This window comes from Loxodonta africana, chromosome 7 (genome assembly GCF_030014295.1).
Source record: "Loxodonta africana isolate mLoxAfr1 chromosome 7, mLoxAfr1.hap2, whole genome shotgun sequence".
Taxonomy (NCBI): domain Eukaryota; kingdom Metazoa; phylum Chordata; class Mammalia; order Proboscidea; family Elephantidae; genus Loxodonta; species Loxodonta africana.
The window spans coordinates 50586785-50613018 of NC_087348.1; the positions used below are offsets into that span (position 1 = coordinate 50586785).

The 26234-nt window shown below is 35.8% G+C and overlaps 1 protein-coding gene across 1 annotated transcript in view; it reads left to right on the forward strand.

Moving 5' to 3' along the window:
* Positions 1 to 26234, forward strand: part of CCDC73 (coiled-coil domain containing 73) — a 113514-nt gene that overhangs the window by 76896 nt on the left and 10384 nt on the right. The window contains exons 9-14 of the mRNA XM_064289440.1: positions 4167 to 4295; positions 5358 to 5417; positions 6372 to 6476; positions 13841 to 13951; positions 17884 to 18018; positions 25289 to 25469. Of these exons, the coding sequence (XP_064145510.1) occupies positions 4167 to 4295; positions 5358 to 5417; positions 6372 to 6476; positions 13841 to 13951; positions 17884 to 18018; positions 25289 to 25469 (721 nt within the window). The remainder of the gene's footprint in view (positions 1 to 4166; positions 4296 to 5357; positions 5418 to 6371; positions 6477 to 13840; positions 13952 to 17883; positions 18019 to 25288; positions 25470 to 26234) is intronic.

Consider the following 26234-nt stretch of genomic DNA (forward strand, 5'->3'; position numbering starts at 1 on the left):
TTAGTCAGTATTCTTAATTAGAAACTGATTTAGGCAGCAAAGGAATTTATTGGAAGGAAATTGGTTATCTCAGATTTGGAAAATGGTCAGAAACAAGGAAGCCTATGCAGTATCTAAGACCAGAGTCAGAATCATGGCATAAAGCCAGTTTCCACTGCCATTCACTGTATATTGCAGCTTACATTGCCACTCTGGATGCAGCTGCTGCTGCAACAGCATCACTGTTTCCAATCCAATATCCAAGACAGGAGCATCCGATTAGCAGAGCCTGGATACAGGCTTATAAAACTAGTATCTGGCATTTCTGGCTTCTCTAGTGGGCAGTGGACTTTTAAAAAGGTAGAGTTCCTCCAAATACAAAAGGTGTTCAGGTCCTGTGTAGTCAAGTATCCTTGAGAAACTATGAAAATCAGATCGTCGAGTGTTTAGTATAACCAGTATACACACAACAGCTGTATACTCACACCAGTACAGAAGTTGGTATGTCAAAATTTTAATGTGTTTGCAGCATTAACAGGATACAAACCACAACCAACAACACACACACTCCAGAAGATAAGCTAGATAACTGGGATCTTCTAAAAATTAAACACTTTATGCTCATCAAAAGACTTCACCAAGAGAGTAAAAAGAAAACCTACAGACTGGGGGAAAAAAATTGGCTATTATAAATCAAAGGCCTAATCTCTAAACTCTGCAAGAAAATCCAACACCTCTACAACAAAAAGACAAATAATCCAATTAAAAATGGGCAAAGGAAATGAACAGTTCACCAAAGAAGACATTTGAGCGGCCGACAGACACATGAGGAAATACTTGCGATCTCTAGCCATTAAAGAAATGCAAATCAAAACCACGACAAGATACCATCTCACCCCAGCATTACTGGCACGAATCAAAAAACAGGAAATAACAAATGTTGGAGAGGTTGTGGAGATATCGGAACTCTTAGGCACTGCTGATGGGAATGCAAAATGATACAACCATTTTGGAAAACGATATGGTGCTTCCTTAGAAAGCTAGAAATAGAAATACCATACGATCCAGCAACCTACTCCTAGGAACATATCCTACAGAAATAAGAGTCGTCACAGGAATAGACATATGCTTACTCATGCTCATTGCAGTATTGTTCACAGTAGTAAAAAATGGAAACAACCTAGATGCCCATACAGATGAATGGATAAAGAAACTACGCAACGGAGTATTGTGCAACACTAAAGAACAATGATGAATCTGTGACGCATCTCATAACATGGATGAATCTTGAGGGCATAATGCTGACTGAAATAAGTCAATCACAAAAGGACAGATATTGTATGAGCCTGCTACTGTAAAAACTCATGAAAAGGTTTACACACAAAAAGAAACAATCTTTGATGGTTATGAGGGAGGAGAGGGGTGGGGATGGAAAAGCACTAAATAGACAATAGATAACTAGTAACTTTGGTGAAGGGTAAGACAGCACACAGTACTGGGGAAGCCAGCACAACTCGTACAAGACAAGGTCATGGAACTTCCATAGACACATGCAAACTCCCTGAGGGATTGAATTGCTTGGCTGAGGGCTGTGGGGACCATGGACTCGGGGAACATCTAGCTCAATTGGCATAACATAGTTTATAAAGAAAATGTTCTACATTCTACTTTGGGGAGTAGCATCTGGGGTCTTAAAAGCCTGTGAGTGGCCATCTAGAATACTCCACTGGTCTCACACCTTTGGGAGCAAGGAAGAATGAAGAAAACTAACGATACAAGGGGAAGATTAGTCCAGAGAACTAATGTACCACATCTACCACGGCCTCTACCAGACTGAGTCCAGTACAACTAGATGGTGCCGGCTACCACCACTGACTGCCCTGACAGGGATCACAATAGAGGGTCGTGGACAGACCTGGAGAAAAATGTAGAACAAAGTTTTAACTCAAAAAGAAAGACTAGACTTGCTGGCCTGACAGAGACTGGAGAAACCCTGAGAGTATGGCTCCCAGACACCCTTTCGGCTCAGTAACGAAGTCACTCCTGAGGTTCACCCTTCAGTCAAAGATTAGACAGGCCTGTAAAACAAAACGAGATTAAAGGGGCACACCAGCACAGGGGCAAGAACTGGAAGGCAGAATGGGACAGGAAAGGTGGTAATAGGCAACCCAAGGCTGAGAAGGGAGAGTGTTGACATGTCATGGGGTTGTTAACCAATGTCATAAAACAATATGTAAACTAACTGTTTAATGAGAAATTAGTTCTGTAAACCTTCATCTAAAGTACAATTAAAAAAATACCCCTACATAAGTCAGATATGAAGAGATTACATATATATATATATATATTCAAGGATGTAAAGGAAAAAATGAACACAAGTGAGAAAAAATTTTAATGTGTTTGGTTGGTACCTGCTGAATTGAATGAGCATGCAATTTCACAAATGAAGCCTTTTTTTTTTTTTTTTTTACAGTCTCTTCTTTACACTCCTCTTCAATTCCACCCTCTGCAACATTGCCAGAGTTATTTTTCTAAAAATGCAAACGTTGTATCAGTCTCAAAATCCTTCATCAGTTGATTCCCTGTTGCCTATAGGATAAAATTCAAACCCTTTGGCTTGGCATACAAATCTCTTTGAATATTTTGAATCCTTCCAAATTTTCAGCCGTAACAACCAATGCTCTATCCCTCCTTCCATGCCCCAGTGCTCCAGCCATGTCATGTTGGTTCTGTTTCCCTGAAAAATACCATGCTCTTTCGTGTTTCTGTACCTTTGTGCATATAGAACCTTTACCTAGAATGTGTAGCCGTTTTTGTCCTCTCTGCAAATTTATCCTTAAAGACTCAGTTCAAATACCACCTTTTCCTGTAATGCCTTCTTGATGCCCTCAACCAAATTGTTTTCTCCTTTACACTTCTTGTAAATTCCCATGTTATAGCACTCATTGCATTGTATTGTACAGGTGGTCCTACAATGTATTCAGGTTACAACAAACTGCACTTAAGACTTCCATTTTTTTGTACATCTTAGTAATGTGTACTACATACAATGTCGCAGCATGTAATTTGCTGAAGTTATCATTCTCATTCACTCACAGATGTTCAGTTTTATGATTTACTCGTCAGAACACTGCTGTACAGATTTAGTTTTGTACACTAATTCAGGGGCTTCAGTTGCTTGAAAACATGGACCCGAATACTTATGACTTTTTTAATGTTGATAGGTGGATTTGTGAAGCAGTGAGATGTTACCACGAATATATGAAGAAAAAAAGAAATACAGACAACTCTCACTAATTTTCTGACTAGAAACACCATCCCCATTCTCAGGGATAATTCTGATGATCCAGAGCCTTCCACAAATAGAGTTATTACTTCAACTGACAAAATGCCAACATTGTCCAACTCGTCTTCATCATCAAATTTTTGTAATTTGTGTATTTTTTATGTGTGTATGTATGTTTTAAAATATATCTATAAGTTTATATGTAATGTTTCTAACCCCCAAAGACAAGTAAAGATCAGATTTGTTAAGATACTGATGATAAAAGGCAATAATAATGAAAACTTGAAAAAAAGTATTCAACTTATGTCAGAACTGGCTTACGATGGATTACCTGTACTGTATTTTTATGCTATGTCAATTTTTTTTTTTTTACATATTGCTGTAAAAAAAAAAAAATTAGCACAACCTGCTTACGAAAATACCTCTCAGGAGGTAGGGAGCAGTTGGCAAACGAATGTAGAAGGTGCGTGTTATTTGCGTAACATACAGTAATTATTTCTTACGTAAATTTTTCTTTTAAGATGGTAATCAACTTGGGAGCTGAGAATCCTTTATTTTCTTTTTATCTCAGAAGATGTTTGCTAAATAAGTGATGAATGAAAACACCGTAACTCTGGTTGCTATTTCATTTAGTTAGTGCCCTCTTTTTAAGATCCAAGATTATGCATCCTGTCCCTGCGTGGTTGGCTTTGCTATTCCATAGGCATAGATTGCATTCCCATGTTGGCTATCCTTACAAGGGAACTAGGGGGATTAGACCTTGATGGGCCAGTAATATCTTGACACATAAAATATAGCAAACAAAATATAGCAAGTTTGAAGGTGGACTTTTAAAACTGTCAGGAATATACCTTGCTTATATGAAATATACTGACTTTTCTGTTTGATATGTTTCTTACAGGAACTAAAAAAAGTAACCTCAGACTTGATAAAGTCCAAAGTCACATGTCAGTATAAGATGGGAGAAGAAAACACCAATCTAACAATTAAAGAACGGAAATTTCAAGAACTTCAAGAAAGACTCAATATGGTATTTAATTAAATGTGTTCATTTTTACTATATTAGTCTTTTCAGAAATATTTATGGAAATTTAAGGATTATAACACAAAAATTTCCTTCTATAGGAAGTTAATATACATAGTAAAAAATTAAATATATAATCTGTTTTTAAATTATTTATGTTTGTCCTTAGCAAGATTTTGGGCCAACAAAATTTGACTATAATAATTTTAGCCCCACTTTAACATCGTGTCAGATAATCTTGTTGTATGATGGTATCTACAGAACAGCTTTTAGAGTTGAGAAATTCTGTCAGTTTTTTTAAAATTAATTTATTATGCTTTAAGTGAAAGTTTACAAATCAAGTCAGTCTCTCATACAAAAAATTATACACACCTTGCTATGTACTCCTAGCTGCTCTCCTCCTAATGAGACAGCACATTCCTCCTCTCCACCCTGTATTCCCCGTGTCCATTCAACCAGCTCCTGTCCCCCTCTGCCTTCTCGTCTCACCTCCAGACAGGAGTTGCCCACATAGTCTAATGTGTTTACTTGAGCCAAGAAGCACATTCCTCACCAGTATCATAAACTATCTTATAGTCCAGTCCACTCCCCGTCTGGAGAGTTGGCTTTAGGAATGGTTCCAATCTTGGGTGAACAAAGGGCCCAGGGGCCATGATCTCCAGGGTCCTTCTAGTCTTAGTCAGACCATTAAGTCTGGTCTTTTTACAAGAATTTGAGATCTGCATCCCACTGTTCTCCTGCTCCACCAGGGATTCTCTGTTGTGTTCCCTGTCAGGGCAGTGATCAGTGGTAGCTGGGCACCATCTAGTTCTTCTGGTCTCAGGCTGATGTAGTCTCTGGTTTATGTGGCAATTGTGTTGTTTCTAATGTTAACATTTATAAGTTTGCACCAGATTATACTGGGCTTCTGATACCTTCTTCAATTCACTGGAGTTACTGCTTCAGCTACAAGCAAATGTGAGGTACTCTGGAGTAATAATAGGTTATGCCACTCCAAATTTGTTGAGCATTTAGATGAATGTAGTATTTGCTGAATTTTATAACTTTAAAATTATTCAAATTTTTAAGGAATTGGAATTAAATAAGAAGATTAATGAAGAGATTTCCCGCATTCAAGAAGAAAAGCAGGTAAACAATTATATTTTGGAAGCCAGTAAATGTTTTAAAAATTAGATACAATATGGGGAATAAACAAATTAAATAACAAATGGAACCATGTCTAGGTTAATGCCCAGCACAGTGGGCACTCAGTTAATGCCCACTGAATGGACACGTGTACCTTTTTAACCAAGTCTCACATATATGCCCATTAAAAATAAATCAGTTTTTTTCTTGATAGTTTAATGTAACCCTAGCAGAGAAATACTGAAATGTATGTATGCTTAATGCATGATTGTTTTGGTCATTCATTATATTATCATTTGAATTGATTTAATATTTATAATTCTTCTATAGAAAGAAAAAAGATGTGTGAAAGAAAATGTACCGTTTCTATTTTTCTCTTCAATTTTTCTCCATTTGATTCCATATACATCCTGGCCCATTTGCAGTATGACATTATAGTAGTTATATATTTACTATGTGTTGGAGAAGCCAACAAAGTTTTATTTTAGTTTTAAATTCTACACATTTTTTAATAGTGTCTCAAGATCTGCATTCCATTTCAAAAAACTTTGTTAATTATTTAAGGGTCTCTTGGAACAATACTTTGTAGGAAGTATGTGATATAATTTATTTTAGATATTAAGTTAGTAAAGTGTGACAGTATTGAAATTAAATTACAGTAAAACCCGTGAAAGCTGGAACCTATGTAAGGTGGAAACTTGTCAGAGATGGAAAATTCAAATATTTTCCACTAATAGAGAGCAATAGAAAAATGGTAAGACTGCACCATGTCAAAGGTGGAAAACTTGGAATACCGAGAAAAATAAGACAGTTCCATTGAATTCCGGCTCTCACAGGTTTCAGTGTATAAAGAAAATGAGTTAAGAAACTTGAAAATGTATTTGAAGAATAAATTCAGAAACATACCTATCTTAAAAGTTTTTCAACTGACACATAATACTTATACTTTTTTTCAAGAATGTCATCATTTCTTTTCAACATATGCAGCAGTTACTTCAGCAACAGACTCAAGCTAATGCAGAAATGAAGGCAGAATTGAAGGTGCTAAAAGAAAATAATCAGGTTATATTTTTCTTCAGTATATTTCCACTTAATAAGCTTTGCCTGTTTAGTTGCATTCACCTATCCAACTTTATCAAGATTATTTTCAATTTTAGGGGTAAGATATTGGCCTCCCATTTTATTGGCCTCCTTCATCAATTTGGCATCAGTGTCTAAAGTAATGAATGTATTTTTTTCAACATCTAGGTTACTAGTCAAATATTGAATTTTATTAAATATCTAATTTCATTTTGTAAGAGGAGGAGTGAGATTTTTTTTCTTTGTTTTGGAATTGTGTTCAAGGCTGAAAACTCCAAAAAGGGGATAAATATCACTATGTCCTAAGAGAGCAATCAGTGAGCTTCCGGAAGTTTGGGAATTTGATACAACTGGTTGTATTACCACCACAATCACCCCATTATCCTTTCTTCAGTATATATAAGACAATGATTAGGGAGGGTTTCTTAGTCATCTAGTGCTGCTGTAACAGAAATACCACAAGTAGATGGCTTTAACGAGGAGAAATTTATTTCTTCACAGTAAAGTAGGCTAAAAGTTCAAATTCGGGGCATCCGCTCCAGGGGAAGGCTTTCTTTCTCTGTCAGCCTTCTCATCAGTATTCCCCCAGACCAGGAGCTTCTCTGTGCAGGGACCCCAGGTCCAGAAATGCGCTCTGTTCCAGGCACTGCTTTCTTGTGGTATGAGGTCCCCCTGTCTCTCTGCTCCCTTTTCTCTTTTATATCTCAAGAGATTGCCTCAAGACACAATCCAGTCTTTAGACTGAGTCCTGCCTCACTAACACAGCTGCTGCCCATCCTCCCTCATTAACATCATAGAGGCAGATTTACAACATATAGGAAAATCACGCAATACCAGAAATGATGGCCCAGCCGAATTGATACACACATTTTTTGGGGGGACATAATTCAATCAAAGACAGAGGGGAAGCAGTTATGGTGGTTGTTTTGGGAGTACAGTGTTCAAGAAGAGAGGCTTGTCTCTTACCTCTCCAGGGGAAGAGGATTTCCTTCATGAAGTTAAGTGAGGGAATCTACATGAGACTCACTTGTAAAGATTGGGGTACAAGGAGAGACTGCCTTGTTCTCTGGATGGATGCTTGAGAAGTTGTAGAAACCTGAAGGCCCACTCTGGTGGTGCCAGTGGAGTAAAACGTGAAAGTTTATGGTAAACAACTTGGTATGTGCTTCTTGAAGCTTAGGAATGTGCCAAGAACATATATACTGATGTCTAATTCTGGCCTGGAAATTTCAAGGAGGAAAATTTTTGGAGTAATCTGTGCCAGTGGGGCTTGAAGTGTAGTGTGCTTGTTCCAATACTCCGTGACCCTGGAAGAGTAGAGAAAGAAGAACCTTGGTGGTTCCTTGGTTTCACATGAAGGAGCATGAAGTTTAGTGGAGGGGCTGGAACTTCCCTGGGTGCCACTGAGACAAGTGATGGAATGTCCAACTCAGAGAATAACCTGGAGCATGTTCCACTGAGGTGACAAATGGAAGGTATTTCTGCTCCTTTAAGGGGGTTCTTGGTAGCAAAGGAAGCAGGACGAAACTGGACATTTCCTGAGGAAACTACACTTATCTCTCACGTAGAGACCACCATCAGTAGGAGACAGAGCCAGTTTCACAAGCAAGCAATCAGTGGAGTTGCACAGGGCCTCACAATCAGACGGACCCCATCCTTAGGGTTTAATGTGTTGTAGTTTTGTATATTAAGTCCTGTAGGACGATGGCACATACCCTGGGGGCTTGGGGCCTTGCTCAGGCAGGGTTCTGTATCCCACTGCCTCTCCAGATGAGCTCTCAGCTGTTATCTCTTCTACCCTCTGGTGGACTGGACCCTGCCTGGCCTCCCCCCTCACCACTCCTGCCCTCAGATTGCTGCCTGATTGTTGACTGGGTCATATTGGTGGAGGGAGGCTCATGTTCTGCTGTTGCCCTCCAACCCCAGTGGGGGCTTAGGTGCCAGCAGACAGGGTCAGGACTGGGCGCATGCACAGCATTTTGGGGTGGGGTATGGTGGTGAGACTCTGCCTACCTCCAATCCAGGTACTGACTATATCCCTCCCTGAAAGTTGCAGTCCCTTGAGGGTTTCCTGTTTACCATGGCAACACAATGACAAACAGAGAGACAGAGTGGGAAGAAAGGAAAAGTTTTATATTTTAGTATCTTTAATGGTACTTTTTTCTTGCTTTTTTCATTTTGCACTGGCGCCCTACAAATTATGTAGCTGGCCCTGGTGGAGGCCACCAGCATTGAATGGAACCAAACTTAACGTGAATAATAAAAGTTTTATCTCCTCACCATTGGTGGCCTATGGCCAATCATGTAAAGAGAGTTTTGCTTTCCTTATTTCTCTTGCCTATTTTTTATCCCTAGTGCTATTAGGCTTAAAAGAGAAAGGGAGAGGAGGTGTGCCAGAGTCAAACCACTCCCTTCCCTTAACTCCTTTACCTAATCCAGCAAATAAACAAACTAGTAAACAAAGGAACAACAACAAAAAAGACAACAAACAAAATAATTCTCTGAAGGGCCAGTTGATAAGCAAGTGTATCCCCCCGCCCATCAGGTAGATAATGGTAACAATTTAATATGTTGCATTTTCTTCCAGGAAACATAATTTACCCAGTTTATTTGCAAGTAGATGTTATTAGGGATGTCTCCTAAACCATTTAAAGGAGTTAAACATAGATTTTTAGGTTGAACAAAATATTAGAGATTAGCTAATTTCACAAAAAATATAAGCTTACTGGAATTAGTGGCAAAACTGGGAGTAAGTTTTTGTTATGGTTCTAATCCAGCACTATTTCTACAACATTACACTGTAAAGGTATTTTTCCTTGATCTATGAGACCTACCAGTTTTGTTAGATCAGTTATACTAAAACTAAACCCAAAAAAGAAACCAAACTCGTTGCAGTCGAGCCAATTCTGACTCATAGCGACCCTATAGGACAGAGTAGAACTGCCCCATAGGATTTCTGAGGAGTGGCTGGTGGATTTGAACTACCGACCTTTTGGTTAGCAGCTGAGCCCATAACCACTGCGCCACCAGGGCTCTTAAATTGCCCTTGATAAACTCTAAATTCAGGGTTTATGTATTGTTGGACTATAGTAATCATATAAATCTAGTCAGGTGTTTCTTTGAGATAATGCTGTCCATAAATGTGGTTCCAGGATCTTATAATTATGACCGCCAATATCTTAGATAATCCAAATGTCTTTAACTAGCCACAATTATTATCTGAGTCTTGATAATATATTTGTTGTTGCTGTTTGCTGTAGAGTCGATCTAGACTCATAGCCACCCTATAGGACAGAGTAGAACTGCCCATTAGGGTTTCCAAGGCTGTAATCTTTATGGAAGCAGACTGCTGAGCAGTCTGGTGGGCATGAACTGCCAACCTTTCAGTTAGCAGCCAAGTGTTCAACCAGTGTGGCACCAGGGCTCCTCTTGATAGTATGTAGACAAGCTGAATTTCAGGCAGTAAAATTTCAAACAGAGTATTGGCAAGAACAGGACAGAACTGTCAGCTTTTTATTTTGGTAAGTAAGAACATGAAAAATAAACTATTATCCATCATCACTATCATTTTATAAAAGAGAGCATTTTAACAACGGAAGTATATTAAGGACATAATCCCAGAAGAAAGGACAGTCCTTTACAAGAAAAGACATTTGCTGACCTTATACCAACATTTTTTGCCATGGACCAGTGACAATTTTGTCATGGATCAGTACTTATCTGCAGACTGGTGTTTGAGAACCGCTGATATATAGTATAACAAAATATTAGTGTTGAGCTGATGCTTGTGCTGTGTAGATATCTCAAGTGTTTTCTCGAGGAGCATTCTAATTCCACCTGTGCTAAAAGGGATCATTACTCTTGATAATGGCCTGCTGTTTTCCGGTGCTCTGCAATCATGCTGTCTTCTGTTTGTTTTTTTCAGTAGTACGATTCGGAGAATGGAGACCTAAATTCTCATTATAGAGAATATTCTCTATTATGATTCATAGTTTAGTCCAGATAGATAAGCATAATTATGCTCCTGTAGTCATAGTATAATCATAATTTACTTATGTTTTGGTAGATTAAAGCACTAGCAGATGGATTTATTTTAATCTTCCACAGGATCCATTTTTTGCAGAGACGGTTTTCAGATTTGAATAATCCAGGTCCAAATAATACTAAATAATTTTCCGATAGAATATAAACTGTATGAGGATGGTAACCTTTGTCTTTCTTTTTCACTGATGTAACACAGGAGCTTAAAACACTGTCTAGCACATAGTAGAAGCTCATTAAATTTTATTAAATGAATGAATGATTAATTGATGAATAAATTTCCAAGCTCAATTACTGCATGTCAGGGCTTCTGGTTAAACATTTTGAATTGAACGCACACATTCACTTCTACCTCCTTCTGAAACAGCAATAAAATGACATTTATTTAAGGGGCATAAATCCAGAAGGACAAGAAAATAGGGAGAGGAAACAATAAAAATAAAGTTTTAAAAGTGGGAACCAGATGAACAGTTGGTAATTTACTTAGTACACGAGGGAGATTAGAAACCTAAGCTAAAGATGCAGAAATGGTCAGGAATTGCAAGTATCATGTGCCACTGGAGGTAACTGGTGCAACTGAAGCTCAAAACTGGAAGATCTGTATCAGAAGCCATTGCACTCCCAGATTCTCTTCTCTACCCTGTACAAGTAAGCACTGCCCCTCTCTTACTTGGCAAAAGACTGAAGGTTTACTCTGGAGAGTTTGAGGGACAGCTGAGGTAGGGATCCAGTGATGTGCTGGTGCCAGCTTATACCAGTGAAATCTAATTGTTAGACATGACTGAATTATTAAATCAGCAGTAGCTTGAAACGGACCATGGTAGGAGTATTTAACACTAAGGAAATTGGCAAATGCTGCAAATCAGGCCCCCCTTCTCTCCCCTGAACCAGTTTACCAGCACACCGCTGGGAGTATTATATTGGAAACAGAGTGAAGAGTCCAAATACTGAATGGTGAAACCTCTCAGCCCACTATCCCTGTTCAGAGGTCAGCTAGGCTTGTAACTTTCAGGCAGGAAAATGGAAGATTCTTTTCTGGGGAAACTAAGAAAGAATATAGGTGCTGCATTTAAGCTCTCCCAGTGAAAAAACTGAACCAGATTAACCTACAGCAAAGCCCACTATTTTGCAAAACTTTCAGCCAGCTTTTGAATAATTATAGTCGTATTAACTGGTCTTCCTTGTAGGCGTATGGATATAAGCCTATCACTGACAGCCTTATACTTCAGGACAGATCTTAAAATGTTCTTTTTGATGATGAATGCAGTGCCATTCCTCTTCAATTTGTCCTTCTTGGCACAGTAGACCATGATTGTCCTATTCAAAATGGCCAAAACTAGTCCATTTCAGCTCACTAAAGTCTAGGATTGGAAACCCTGGTGGCATAGTGGCTAAGTGCTATGGCTGTTACCCAAAGGGTCACCAGTTCGAATCTACCAAGCACACCTTGGAAACTCTATGGGGCAGTTCCACTCTGTCCTATAGGGTTGCTAAGAGCCAGAATCAACTAGACGGCAATGGTTTTGTTTGTTTGTTTTTAATGTCTGGGATATTGATCTTTATGCATTCCATTTCCTTTTTTGACCACTTCAGAGTCATACTTCGTACATTCCACATTCTGATTATTAATGGATGTTTGCAGCTGTTTCTTCTCATTTTGAATCATACCACATCAGCAAATGAAGATCTCAAAAGCTTGACTTCATGCACATCACTGAGGTCAACTCTACTTTGAGGAAGCAGCTCTTCCCTAGTCATACGCTGAGTGCCTTCCAACCTGAGGGTCTCATCTTCTGGTGCTGTATTAGACAATGTTCTACTGTTATCCATACGATTTTTTTTTTTAGAAGTTGATGGCCAGGTCCTTCTTCCTAGTCTTTCTTAGTTTGGATGCTCTGCTGAAACAGGTCCACTGTGGGTGACCCTGCTGATATTCGAAGTACCGATAGCATAGCTTCCAGCATCACAGCAACACACAAGCCACCGCAGCGTGACAAACTGACAGAGGAGTGGTGGATCTATTAATTATACACCATTGTAAATATTCTAGAAAAGCCCTATTATTATTTGTACCTAGAAATTAAAAAGGAAATGTACTGAAGTAGAAGCAATAAAAGATAGGCACTCATTGGGTGCTCTCAAAGTGCATAGCTCTTTATGAACTAGAGAACAGAATCTTGTTAAAATTACTTATGTGTTTTAAAATGCTTTTAATTAGATTATTTGCCATAATTTTGCATATTTATATATTATTGATATTATAGATGTAATTGGGAACTCTTTAAACAAGTGGAATACTATGCAGACATTAAAATGAGGTAGATATGTAATGATATAAAAGTAACTAACACATTATTAGCTTTTTAAAGCTGATTACAGAACAGTTCAGTATTATGATATGGTTTCATCTGTACTTTTAAAGATATATTTTATATACTTGTATGCTTATAGATAATTTCTGGAAGGTTGCAAAAGAAACTGCTAGAGTGGTTATTTCTGGGGAGGAGAACTGGAGAACTTTTTCTTTGTATATCATTTTGTGTGGCTGTGTGTACATAGCTTTAATAATAATAATAAACAAATCAACTTAAAAATTCCAGATGTGTTGGACATGTAGGTAAGAGTTCTTACTATTTTTCTTTTATAGAAGTTTACTTTGATTAGCAGCAGACATTGAAGGAACCTAGTAATATTGGTGACACTGATTTAATAGCTTTAAAACTTAACCTTGTCTTAGAAAACACTTGATGGTATTTTTAATCTTTAAAGGTTTTTTTGGGGGGGAAGATGGTGATTTTATTGTATTAATTTAATGAAGTAATTAGGTTAATATAGTAAATATTTAAGTTCTATTAAAAATGTGTTAATTTGCAATTAAAAATTAAAACTGTATTCAAGAGTTTTCTAGCCACTTAATGTTAGAATAAGTAGATAAGGAAAAAAAATGTTCTGTGGTAGTTAAGTTTTTTTAGTAAGGCTGGATTATGCTACATTTCATATTTTTCAGTGCTGTAGTTTATATTACTTTTTCAGTACATTAAAACTTATGCAGTGAAACTGAATAATGGCAATGTTTTTATACCCTTTTATAGCCATTTCTTTTTCATAACCTCCCCCTATTTCCTGTTAGCTAAACTATAAGCACCTTTCTGTTAATTTATGAAAATTATTGTTGAGATAACACATTATCACTGATCTGTATGGCACTTTCAGCATGTTAAAAACAAAGGTCCAAGCAACATAAAACACATCAAAATTCATTAATGTGGTATTGATTATTTTTTGGATAATTAATTTTATTGCAGACCCTTGAAAGAGATAATGAGCTGCAAAGGGAGAAGGTAAGAGAAAATGAAGAAAAGTTCCTTAATCTTCAAAATGAGCATGAGGAAGCACAAGGAACCTGGAAAAAACATGTAGGTTTATTAAATAGTAAACTATTAAAATATTTTAGGTAGTTATAGACATTTAAAATAACTATTAAAGTCTAGGAAAATATTGCAAAAATAATACAGGAATAAAGGCAGACAGATTTTCTGCTTGCACTCCTGTTTCCAAAGAAATGAATGCTTTTTAAAAGCTAAATTTAATAAAATTTACTGTAATGTTTTCATTCATGGAAGACCACATGTATACAAGTTTTTTTGTGTGTATGTGTGTGTATAATTTGAATGACCTCTGATGTGACAAAGAAAAATTAATTCTTTGCAAAACCATGGCATAGTATTTTATTAAATGATTAAAGAAATATATAGGTAATATTGTTAACTGATATATTTAGCTTTCCCCAGCAGTTTTGCTGAGATATATTAAAGCCATTTTACAGTAGTCAAGTTCTGTGATACTAACATTTTATCACAAGAGTTTGTTATAAACTTTAAGATATGTTATAAACATGGCTATTTCCTTAAACCACATGTATTTATTTTATGCTAATATTAAACTTTGATGAAGTAGATAATAATAGTGTAAAGTGATGCTAAATGAAGTTGTGAAATATAAAGGTTCACTTTAAGGATTGGTGGATACCAAAATTGATTATTATATTTTAAGATCTATTTTCATTGCCTTTCAATTCTATTGAATTAACACAATAGAAAGTCAATATTTATGAGTTTATTAAAGCTGTATTTTGGGAAAGTAAGATCATATTTTAGATTTTTATACAAATGGCCAACAAGTGTTAATAGTATCTCAAATACCAGACTGATAACATTTTCTATAGGTGATTTTTGTTTGATTTAAATTATATAAGTAATTCTTGATTTTCAATTAATATGTTCTCATTAATTTATGTTAGAGAGATAAGTCTTCACCAATGATTTTGATAAGCTTTACCTAATTTTTAGAAAAATTCTGATATAAATTAATTGTATCAGAATACTTAAGGATATATCTGATTAAATCAAATTAAATAGTCTGTGATTAACTGTATCAGAATACTCAAAAATGGTTAGTAATGGCGAAACTAGTAAAAAAAAAAATGAATCTTTTGTAAATGCAACTTTTTGGATATTTGATATATGGTTTTTCACATTTTATAGTTTATTATTAAGCAACAGGCATAGTATCTTCATTTTAGCTTCATCTAATCCACATTCCATCCCAACTCCTTTTTCTCATCCCCAGTGTATTTTTCTGTTTAAAAAACTGTGGAAATACTACTGTCAGGATAAAGAAAACTTTATAAAGTGAAAAGGGAATATAAACTTCAATATGCCAGCTATAACCACCCCCCCCCCCAAAAAAGGAAAAAATCAGTTGAGCTAAGAAAATTAAACATTCATTTTCTCTGGTGAGGTCAAAATCATGCCCCTCCTCTAAGGAAAAAAATGATTGAAGAAAATAAACATTCATTTTCACTGGTGAGACCTCAATAATATATCTGATTTGTTCTAGAATTTTTAGATTATATAATCATTTTACTGCCATAATGTTTTAGTATAGTCGAAGAAGAAAATGCTGTTTTGGTTCTATAAGAGTTTTCTTGAATTGGCGAGGGGGATTCAGATCTATCCTTTAATTGTTTCTACCTCTGTGTAAGTTTTTCATCATTCTTGAATGAAGGAGAATTACAGTATGGCTAAGATGAGGTCAAGATGGGTTAAAAATAATAATAAAGATACTGACAAAAATAAGTTAGAATCACATAAATTGCTCTTTTGTATTTGGCCCTTCAAAAAAAATAAACAGTGAAAGAAAATACTGTACAAATATGTAATAATACTATTAAATGATATATTTAAAATTCATTGAAGTATTATAAAGAACAGTGTTATCTGTATCTGTTTTGACTTTAGCTAGTTAAGTGCTCATTCTCAACTCTTCCCTATCCCATACTATTGTCATTCCATTTAAGAAAGAATGGGAAGAATCACAGAAGCATGAAAATTTTCATTTTCAAGAGTGATGAATAGTCTGCTCTGATAAAACATAGGATATGTGGAATGTGACACTGGAAAATTACCGGTGTTTATTTTATAGGTAATGGGAAGCCATTGAGAGTTTTTTTTAAGCAGAGAAGTGATGTAGACAGAGCTGTGTTTTAGAAAAACAACTCTAAAAACAGTATGGAAGATGGCCATATGGAAAGAGACCAGTAAGAATAATATTGCAGTAATCTAACCATGAGCCTGTGAGCATGTGAATTCTGGCAACAGTAGTAAGAACAGAAAAGAGAGATATATACAGGAGGCATTTGGGAAGTAGAATTGGCAGAGTTAGAGACATTTTGTATATAATGGATATTGAAGGGGAAAAAGAGCTATAACCCTGAGATTAGTATAACTAGTAGAATGATAATGTCATTAACTGACATAAGGAATGTAAAAGGAGAAGCTGACTTGGTGAATGAAAATAATTATTTTAATTTGGGAACTGCTGAATTTATAGTGCCTGCAAGCTTGGACAAGATATGAATCTAATTTTGGGAGAGAGGGTGGCGAAAGAGATATAGATTTAAGATTTATTAGCATAAAGATGAAATTTGAAGCTATAGGGGTAATAAGATGGTCTATAAAGGAGTAGACAAAAAGAAGAGGGCTAAAGAAAGAAAGCACCTTGGGGAATGCCAGCATTTTCTGAAAGGGGAGCTGAGAAAGGGAGGAGGATAAAGAGAGAGTAGTACTACGGGCTGTTTCAGTAACAGAGCAGTCAACAGTCAAATGCTACGGAGCTGCTAAATGGAATGAGACCTGAAGAAAACCCTTTTGCTTATTTGTGAGTGGTATTAGAGAAAATGATCAGTAGAACAGTTAAGGCAGAAGTCAGGTTGTTAAGGAGCGATGAGAGGTTAGAATTTGAAAATAACAAGTGTAGACTATTTTAAGAAATGATAGAGACAGAGTAGTTGGGTCAAGGAGGAAAAAGTTAGGAATGTGAGAAGAGCGTACTTGTAAGCTGAGGGGAAGATCCTGGTATACTGGAAGCTACTAAGAATAGGCAGAAAAAGGAGATAATTGCTAGAGCTAGGACTTGGGGAGATAGGAAAGTGGGATAAAGAGAGCCCATGGAGGGTTTAGCCTTGGAAAAGAAGTACCTTGCTCAGTTAGGTTTAAAAATGACTAAAAATAGGTTCGATGAAGGAAAAGTAATTGGTGAGTGCATATGTGTTAGCCTATATAAGGAATATTACACACATTTGTGGTAGGAGTTTTAAAATCATTTAAGAGAAAGCTTTATAATCTTCCATGAGAAAGGGGTATTCTTCCTCCTCAGTGAAACTTACTTTGTCTCATATTTGAGGTTCTCATGAAAGAGTACTCCTTGGTTTATGAGATTTTATAGCCAGTGAGAGCCCCATTTGTAGATGTAAATAATTAAGTTAAAGTGTCTGTTTCAGTTGTGCTTAGTGCTCAGTACTCTTCCTCTAGTTGAGTTAAAATCTGTGTATCCAATTTGCAACAAGAAAATAAACCTTTCAAGAAGCAATGAAGGCGTAACTTCTATAGAACTTTTATGATTAAAAAATTTGATCATTTTTCATTTGTAACAAGAGGTAGTTTAATGTGGTAATTAAGAACACACCCCTTAGATTTAGCTTTTGATTTAAATCCTGACTGCCAATTTATATCCATGTGGTCTTGGACAAGTTGCTTGACTTCTGTGGGCCTCATATTTCTCACCTGCAAATCAGGGATAAAAATACTTCAGAGGGTTTTTATGAGTCAGAAATCATGTTTATTAGTACTCAACACAATGTGTGGTACATAGTAAGCATTCAATAAATGGTAGCTTTTAATATTAATAATTACTTTGGGATTTTTTTACTTACTATTTGACAGAACTTGTGTTAGTATATTCCCATACAAGCATATTTATAGTTAATTTTGATTAAATTTTATAACAGGTTGAAGAACTTAATGGAGAAATTAATGAGATTAAAAATGAATTATCATCACTTAAAGAGACTCATATTAAGTTACAAGAACATTATAACAAAATATATGATCAGAAAAAGTTTGAGGAAGACAAGAAGTTTCAGGTAAAAGTCAAGTGTTTTGGGGGCGCAAAACTGTCAAAGAAATTATCATCATCACTGAAGATTTTCCTCCTGCTTTATATTTTCAGTTTCTCGACTTTAAAGAAAATGAGTGTAAGCAGGTGGTCTGTAATACATTTTTAGTTAATTTTTGTGTACACTGTGAGGTAAGGGTTAATGCTCTTTTTTTATGAATATAGATTTCCAGCTCTTCCAGCATGCACATATGTTGAAAACACTGTTGTTTTTCCATTGAAGTACTTTGGTACCTTCATTGAAATCAATTGACCAAATATATGTAGGTCTATTTCTGGACTCTTTATTATATTCCCTTGATTATATGTCTACCTTTAAAAAAAATTTTTTTTAAGTCAATATCACACTATCTTTATTAGTATAGCCTTATAAGAAGTCTTAAAATGAGGAAGTGTAAGTCCTTCAATTTTGTTCTTTTTCAAAATTATTTTGTCCATTTTAGGTCCTTTGCATTTCCATATAACTTTTTGAAGCAGTTTGTCAATTTCTAAAAACGTCTGTGGAATTTTGCTTAATATATAGATCAATTTGGGAAGAATTGACATATTAAAAACATTGAGTCTTCCAATCCATGAATATGGTTTATCTATTTATTTAAGTATTCTTTAATATCTCTCAGCAATGTTTTGTAAGTTTCATTGTACAGGTCTTACAAATATTTTCATTTATTCCTGAATACTTTGTGTCTTGGGATCCTATTGTAAACAGTATTTAGGTTTTTAAAAAATTGTTCATTGTTATAGTAGTTTTTTTGTTGTTGAGCCTTGGGTCTTCTATGTACATGATCGTGTCTATGAATGGAAGGCTGTTTTACTTCTTTTCTATTCTATATGTATTTTATTTCTTTTTCTCAACTTATTACACGAGATACACAACCTTCTAATACAATGCCGAATAAAAATTGTGAGAATGGACATGATTGCCTTGTTTCTTATCTCAGATAAAGAGTAGTCTTTTACTGTTTCTTATGTTAACTGTAGGTTTTCATATATCTCCTTTACCAGGTTGAGGAAGTTTCCCTCTATTCCTAGTTTTCTGAGTTTTGATCATTGAATGGGTGTTAAATTTTGTCAAATGCTTCTTCTGCATCTATTTATATGATCATATTTTTCCATATTCTGTGAATATGGTGAATTCCATTAGTTAATTTCTGAATGTTAAAATAACTGCATTCCTGGGATAAACCCCAATTGGTCCTGATGTATTATCCATTTTATATATGCTGGATTTGATTTGCTGATTTGTTAAAAATTTGGCTTATTAATTATGCTTCTTTATGTTTCTAATCATTACTTCACAGCAGCGGTCATCAACTTTTTTTCTGTAAAGGGACAGGTGGTAAATATTTTGGGTTTTGCAGGCCTTATATTCTCTGTAACAATTACTCAGCTCTGCATTTGTAGCATAAAAACAGCCATAAAACAATGTGTATCAAATAGGCATGGTTGTGCCAATAAAATTATATTTACAATCACAGAGAGTAGGCTGGATTTGCCCCACTGGCCATTGTTTGCCAACCCTTGCTTTAGAGTTTAATTTATCACAGTATACTTTCAAATAATATTATACCAAATTCTCTGAGAAGCTTAAAACAGTATATTCTCATTTTCTTCTTCCTGTTCTTTGTGCTATTATTGTCATACATTTTACTTCTACGTGTGTTATAAACCTCACAATATATTGCTATTTATTTTACTTTAAACAGTCTATTATCTGGTAAAGAAAATAAAAAATAAAACATCTTTTATATTCACCCCATATTTATCATTTCTGACACTCTTCATTCCTTTGTGTAGATCCATTCCAGCTAATATCAAATTTCTTCAGCACTGAGAACTTTAACATTTCTTTCAGTGCACATCTGCTGGTAATGAATTCTCTCAGCTTTTGTTTGTCTGAAAAAGTGTTTATTTATCCTTCATTTCTTAAGGATATTTCCACTGCACATAAAATTCTGTTGTTGTTTGTTAGGTGCTGTCGAGTTGGTTCTGACTCACAGCAACTCTTTGTACAACAGAACAAAACTCTGCCTGGTCCTGTGCCATCCTCACAATCATTGTTATGTTTGAGCCCATTGTTGAAGCCAGTGTGAGGATCATCTCATTGAGGGTCTTCCTCTTTTCACTAACCAGCTACTTTACCAAGCATTATGTTCTTCTTTAGGGACTGGTCCCTCCTGATAACATGTCCAAAGTATGTGAGATGAAATCTCACCATCCTTGCTTCTAAGAAGCATCCTGGCTGTACTTCTTCCAAGACAGATTTGTTTCTTCTTCTGACCCAAAAACCAAACCCACTGCTGTCGAGTTGCTTCCGACTCATAGTGACCCTATAAGACAGAGTAGAACTGCCCCGTGGAGTTTCCAAGGAGCCCCTGGCAGATTTGAACTGCCAACCTCTTGGTTAACAGCTGTAGTACTTAACCACTACACCGCTAGGGTTTCCGTTCTTCTGACAGTCCATGGTATATTCAATATTTTTCACCAACACCATAATTGAAAGGTATCAATTCTTCAGGCTTCCTTATTCATTGTCCAGCTTTCACATATGAAGGTGATTGAAAACACCATGGCTTGAATCAGGTGCACCTTAAAGTGACATCTTTGATAATTTTTTTCTTTCATTAATTTAAAGATGCCATTTCATTATTTTCTTGGTTGCATTGCTTTTGGCAAGAAGTCTTGGACTATTATATTTATACCTCTCTTTATAAGTGTCTTTTTATCTCTGGCTGCTTTTAAGATTTTTCTTTTATTACTGTTTTTCAGCAATGTCATTATGATATGCCTTAGTATAGTTTTCTTGGTACATATCCTGTTTGATATTTGTTGACTTTCTTGGATCTGTGGCTTTAGTTTTGATCAAATTTGGAGAATTTGTAGTCATTGTTTCTTAAATATTTTCCCCCTTCCTCTCCTTTTAGGACCTCAGTTACATATAGTTAGACTGCTTGATGTTGTCTCATAGGTTACTGAGGCTCTGCTCATTTGTCTTAGTCTTTTTTTCTCTCTCTCCTTTAATTTGGATTGTTTTTATTGTTATAGCCTGAAGTTCATTTATTTTCTTTCCAACATGTCTAGACTGTTCTTAAGTCCAAAAAACCCATGATTTAAAAAAAAAAAAAGTTTCAGATACTGTATATTTCATCTCTAGAATTTCCATTTTTTGTATCTTTCATTTCTCTATTCATTATGTTCATGTTGTTCTTTAAACCCTTGAACATTTATAATAACTGTTTAAAGTCCTTTGCTAATTCCATCATCTCTGTCATTTCTGTTTTCTTCTGTTGATTTTTATCCTGTTTGTAGATGACATTTTCCTGCTGCTTTACCTGTCTAGTAATTTTTATTAGATTAAGACATAATTTGCATTGCTGATTGATGGATTTTTTAATCTTCCTTTTAAGAATGTTGAAGTTTGTTTTGATAGGTAGTTAAGTTCATCCTTTTTGAGGCTTTTTTTTTAAATTGTGCTTTAAGTGAAAGTTTACAAATTGAGTCAGCCTCTAATACAAAAAGTTATACACACCTTGCTATGTACTCCTAGCTGCTGCTCTCCCCCTAATGAGACAACACATTCCTCCTGTCTAGCATGTATTCCTAGTGTCCATTCAACCAGCTCCTGTCCCCCTCTGCCTTATCTTGCCTCCAGATAGGAGTCGGCCACAGAGTCTCATGTGTCTACTTGAGCCAAGAAGCTCACTCCTCACCAGTATCATTTTCTATCTTATAGTCCAGTCCATTCCCTGTCTGAAGAGTTGACTTCAGGAACAGTTCCAGTCTTGGGCTAACAGAGGGTCTGGGAACCATGACCTCCAGGGTCCCTCTAAGTCTCAGTCAGACCATTAAGTCTGGTCTTTTTACGAGAATTTGAGATCTGCATCCCACTGTTCTCCTGTTCCATCAGGGATTCTCTGTTGTGTCCCCTGTCAGGGCAGTGATTGGTGGTAACCAGGTACCATCTAGTTCTTCTGGTCTCTGGTTTATGTGGCCCTTTCTGTCTCTTGAGCTCATCTTTACCATATGTCTTCGGTGTTCTTCATTCTCCTTTACTCCAGGTGGGTTGAGACCAATTGATGCATCTTAGATGTCCGCTTGTTAGTGTTTAAGACCCCAAATGTTGAGACTTATTTTTAAACTTAAGAGAAAGTCTAGAATAGGCTTTACTCTAAGCATCATGGTTCATACCTACATGATCCTTTAGGGATTTCTACTGGTGTTCAATAAGGTCTCTTCACACTGGTTGGTTGGAACTCTGACTTTACCCAGACTTACAGAAGCTCTGGAAATTGTTCAGCTTACAGCTCCCTTGTAAATCTTCATAGACTTCTACTCCACTCATGTCCAGCTTATTATTCAACAACAGGCTGGATATGCATACTTATGGAGCTCTTTTTCTGTATAGGTCCCTCAGCTTCACTACTCTGTACAGGGCAGACCTTATAGAGTAGGAGATTTTTGAGCTGGATTGTCAAGAATAAGTAAGCATTTTCTAGTTAAAGATAGTACTTCAAGCAGATTGAATAGCAAGGGCAAACAATCAGAAATGTGAAAATATAGGGTGCCTGGCAATGCAATAGCAGGAGAAGAGATTAAAAATATAGACAGAGGACTATAGATGACTGTGTATTCCATTCATAGAAGTTTGTTCTTGACTCCACCATTTGGGGCTTTTAAGCAAAAGATCATTTAGGTGATGATGTGGGTAAACTGGAGTAGGACAAAACTAAAGGCACAAATGCCAGCTTGGAGAGCACTGAAAAAGTCCAGACGGGACATACGGTATTAAACTGTTTAGTATGCACAGATGTAGCTTGAGAGTGATAAATGGCAGGTAATTCCTGTGCCATCTAATTGCTTATAGAAATGAATATAGACATATTCATAAATAAATCAATGCATATTCTTTTTTCAAAATGAAAATAGCCTTTTTTATTAGATTATAAATCATATATTTTCATTTTAGGAAAGGTAGACGATATATAAACTTCAAAAGAAAAAAGTGAAGATCACCTGTAATCCTATCACCCAGAAATAGTAATCACTAAAATTTTGTTATACAACCTTCCAGAGTTTTTCTATACATGTGTCTGTATAGAAACACACACACAGACATTCATATACATGGACTTTTTTTTTTTTATTGTGCTTTAAGTGAAAGTTGACAGTTCAAATTAGTCTCTCATACAAAAATCTATATACATGTTGTTATGCAACCCTAGTTGCCCGCCCCACATGTGACTGCACACTCCTCCCTTCCACCCTGGACCTCCTACGTCCATTCAACCAGCTCCTGTCACCCCTGCCTTCTCATTACATGGACTTTTTAAAAACTAAAATAAGATTATATTTTCTGAGATGTTTAATAGCCCCTTTCGTAAAATTTTCTAAATACTGGTTATCTAAGTCAGTAAAAATATATCTATATCACAGTTTCCATTGTGTGAATGAGATGTGCTATAATGAATTTTTTTACTCCCTATTTGTTTTTGGGTTTGGATTTGTTGAAGACCCTTGTACAAATATCTTTTAGTACTTTGTGATTATTTCTTTAAGATAAATTTCCAGAAATCATATTGCTGAGTCAGAGAGCTTGCAGACTTATAATTTTGACACATACTGGCCTCCAAAAAGATTGCCTTCCAGGAAGTTGTACCAATTTATCCTCCTACCAACCATGTATAAAATACCTGGAAATCTAAATGCTCTTAATACTTGCTTGTATCAGTTTTAATTGGCATTTTTTATTACGTTAAACGTATTTTCAAGTTTGTCAGTTATAGCTCTTCTTTTGCGAATTATATCATTCCATCTGCAATTAAAGATACTCAAGTCTCTCCCATTAAGAAAGTAAATAAACAAAAAATCTTTTTTGATCCCATGTTCATCTCAGAACACCCTAAGTCTTTTCTATCCTGTAGAGCCAAGTTTCCTCAAAGAGTGGTCTAATTCCATACGCTTCTTCTCATTCATCCTCCAACACTGGGCAACCCACCTATGCCTGTCCACTCCAATAAAACTTAGTTCATCTAAGATCGCTGAACTAGATCACTTGTAGTTGGTTGTGATGAGCATTCTTTTTAAAATGAAACAAAATGAAGCAGCATAGAAAGCATTACAGTGTATCACAGTAAGTGCAAATATTGTTTAGTGCACTTATAGGTCTTAAAACATTTCTGATTGGGGGTTTCAATCAAAGAAATTTGGAAACATAATCCATTCTTCATGCTACAGCCAGAATGGTCTTTCTAATCCGATCATGTTATTCATTTCTTGTTTAAAACCCCTCAGTGACTTCCCAGTGTCTTCCTGGTAGAGTTGAAAGTCCTTAGCATGCTGTATTAGGCCCTTAATGACCTAGACCCAGTTTACCTCAAGCCTCATTTCTCTCCTTTCTTCCAACATGTAAGATCACTGAACTAAATCACTTGTAGTTCCATGAACAAGCTATAATATAATCTTGGTTGCTTTCAGACATCTGTATATGCCATTTGTTCACCCTAGATTGCCTTCTTGCCCCTATTTCTCTATAACTCCATAGCTTATCTCAGGTATATTTAGCTATCACCTCTGAGAAGGCTTCTTTGATTCCCCAAAACAGGCACAGGACTGCTCTTGTATGTTCCTATGTGCCAGTATTTATCTCTAGAAGAACATGTACCAGTTTTATTAAGGTTGCCTTTTATTTCTTTTCCTATCTTCCCTACTGGACTGTAAGTTTTTTGAGAGCAGGGACTGTATTTATTTAATCATTGTATCTCAAAGCCTAGTGCAGTGCTTCACATGTAATATGCGCTAAATATATTCGGGGAAAGAAAGGATGTTGAATTGATTCACTGTTTTAAAGATACATTAAAAAAAAAAAAAAAACCAAACACTGGAAAACATTTGCCTGCCACAACTACCTTGTTTTTAATATAGGGCTTTTTCTTTTATTATATATAATGCGTGGTATTTGTAAATATAATAATGTGATATGCATATTTGAAAGAAAACATCTAAGGGCCCTCATTCTGCTTAACTATGATTGACTATATAAAATAAACTTAAAATGATCTTGTTATAAAGAATAGTATATATTAAACTTGTTTTTAAAATCATTTGGCCTTCAAACAGAAATTCCTGAATGGTTGAATTGAAGCACAGATTCCACTCTTGTCAGCAAAGTTTCCTCAAATGTTTTATGCTTTTTAACAGTCTGCTTTTACATAAAAGGAATCTTTTCCATTTTGCATTAGAATGTTCCAGAAGTAAGTAATGAACACAGTAGAATGTCAGCTGAAAAATCAGAAGACACCACCATACTCACATATAATTCTGGGCAAGAAATAAGGGAAGAAAATAGTATGAATTTTTGTTCAGATACTGAATACAGAGAAAAGAAAGAAGGCCCGCCTAAAGAAGAAATCATTATAGAAGGTAACCTAAGATTGTACTGATGTTTTCTAATTTATATATTGAGTCTTTTTTTCCCCACAAAGTATCAGCCATCAATTAACACAATTATTTTGAGTACCTGCTTTATACAAAGCACTGTGCAGGGCCCTCTAAGAAATTCGGGTAAATATAAATTACAATCTTCGCTTTGGCGACTTTGTAGTATAGTTGGGAGAAACACTTAACTTTTCATTTGTATATGCCTTAACAAAACAAGCTTCCTTCAAGCTTTTCTTTCGTCAATATTTTTAGGGAAAATATACATTTCTGCCTCCCCTGGCTGGCTTTTTGCATTCTGGTTTCTGCCTTCACCACTTTGCTGAGAATGTCTGGGTCACCACTGCCTTCTGCTAACCATATCTAGACACTTAGTTCAAATGACCCTTCTGTAATCTTTGAAATAATTTACTAGTTCTTCTGTCTTGAAAAAGAGTTGTTTAAAGATGGCACTGATTGTTCAAAGGTGTTTAATCCTAGCTAAACAACCACTTGGTGGAGATGTTGTAGAGAGAATGATTGGGCTAAAAAAGCCCTTCAAGTCCTGCAAGTTGTATTCAGATTATCTTATCTCTACAGAAAATCTGAAATCTATGGTTAGAACATATATGAATAAAATTAATGTCTTGTTTAAGTAGATATTCTATATGCTTGTCCAAAACTACTGCAGAAATTTAAAATATTCACGGGGTGTATAATAAAATGACGACTGTCAGTCTTGAAGAAGCCAGTGGTCAATTTCTAAGTATA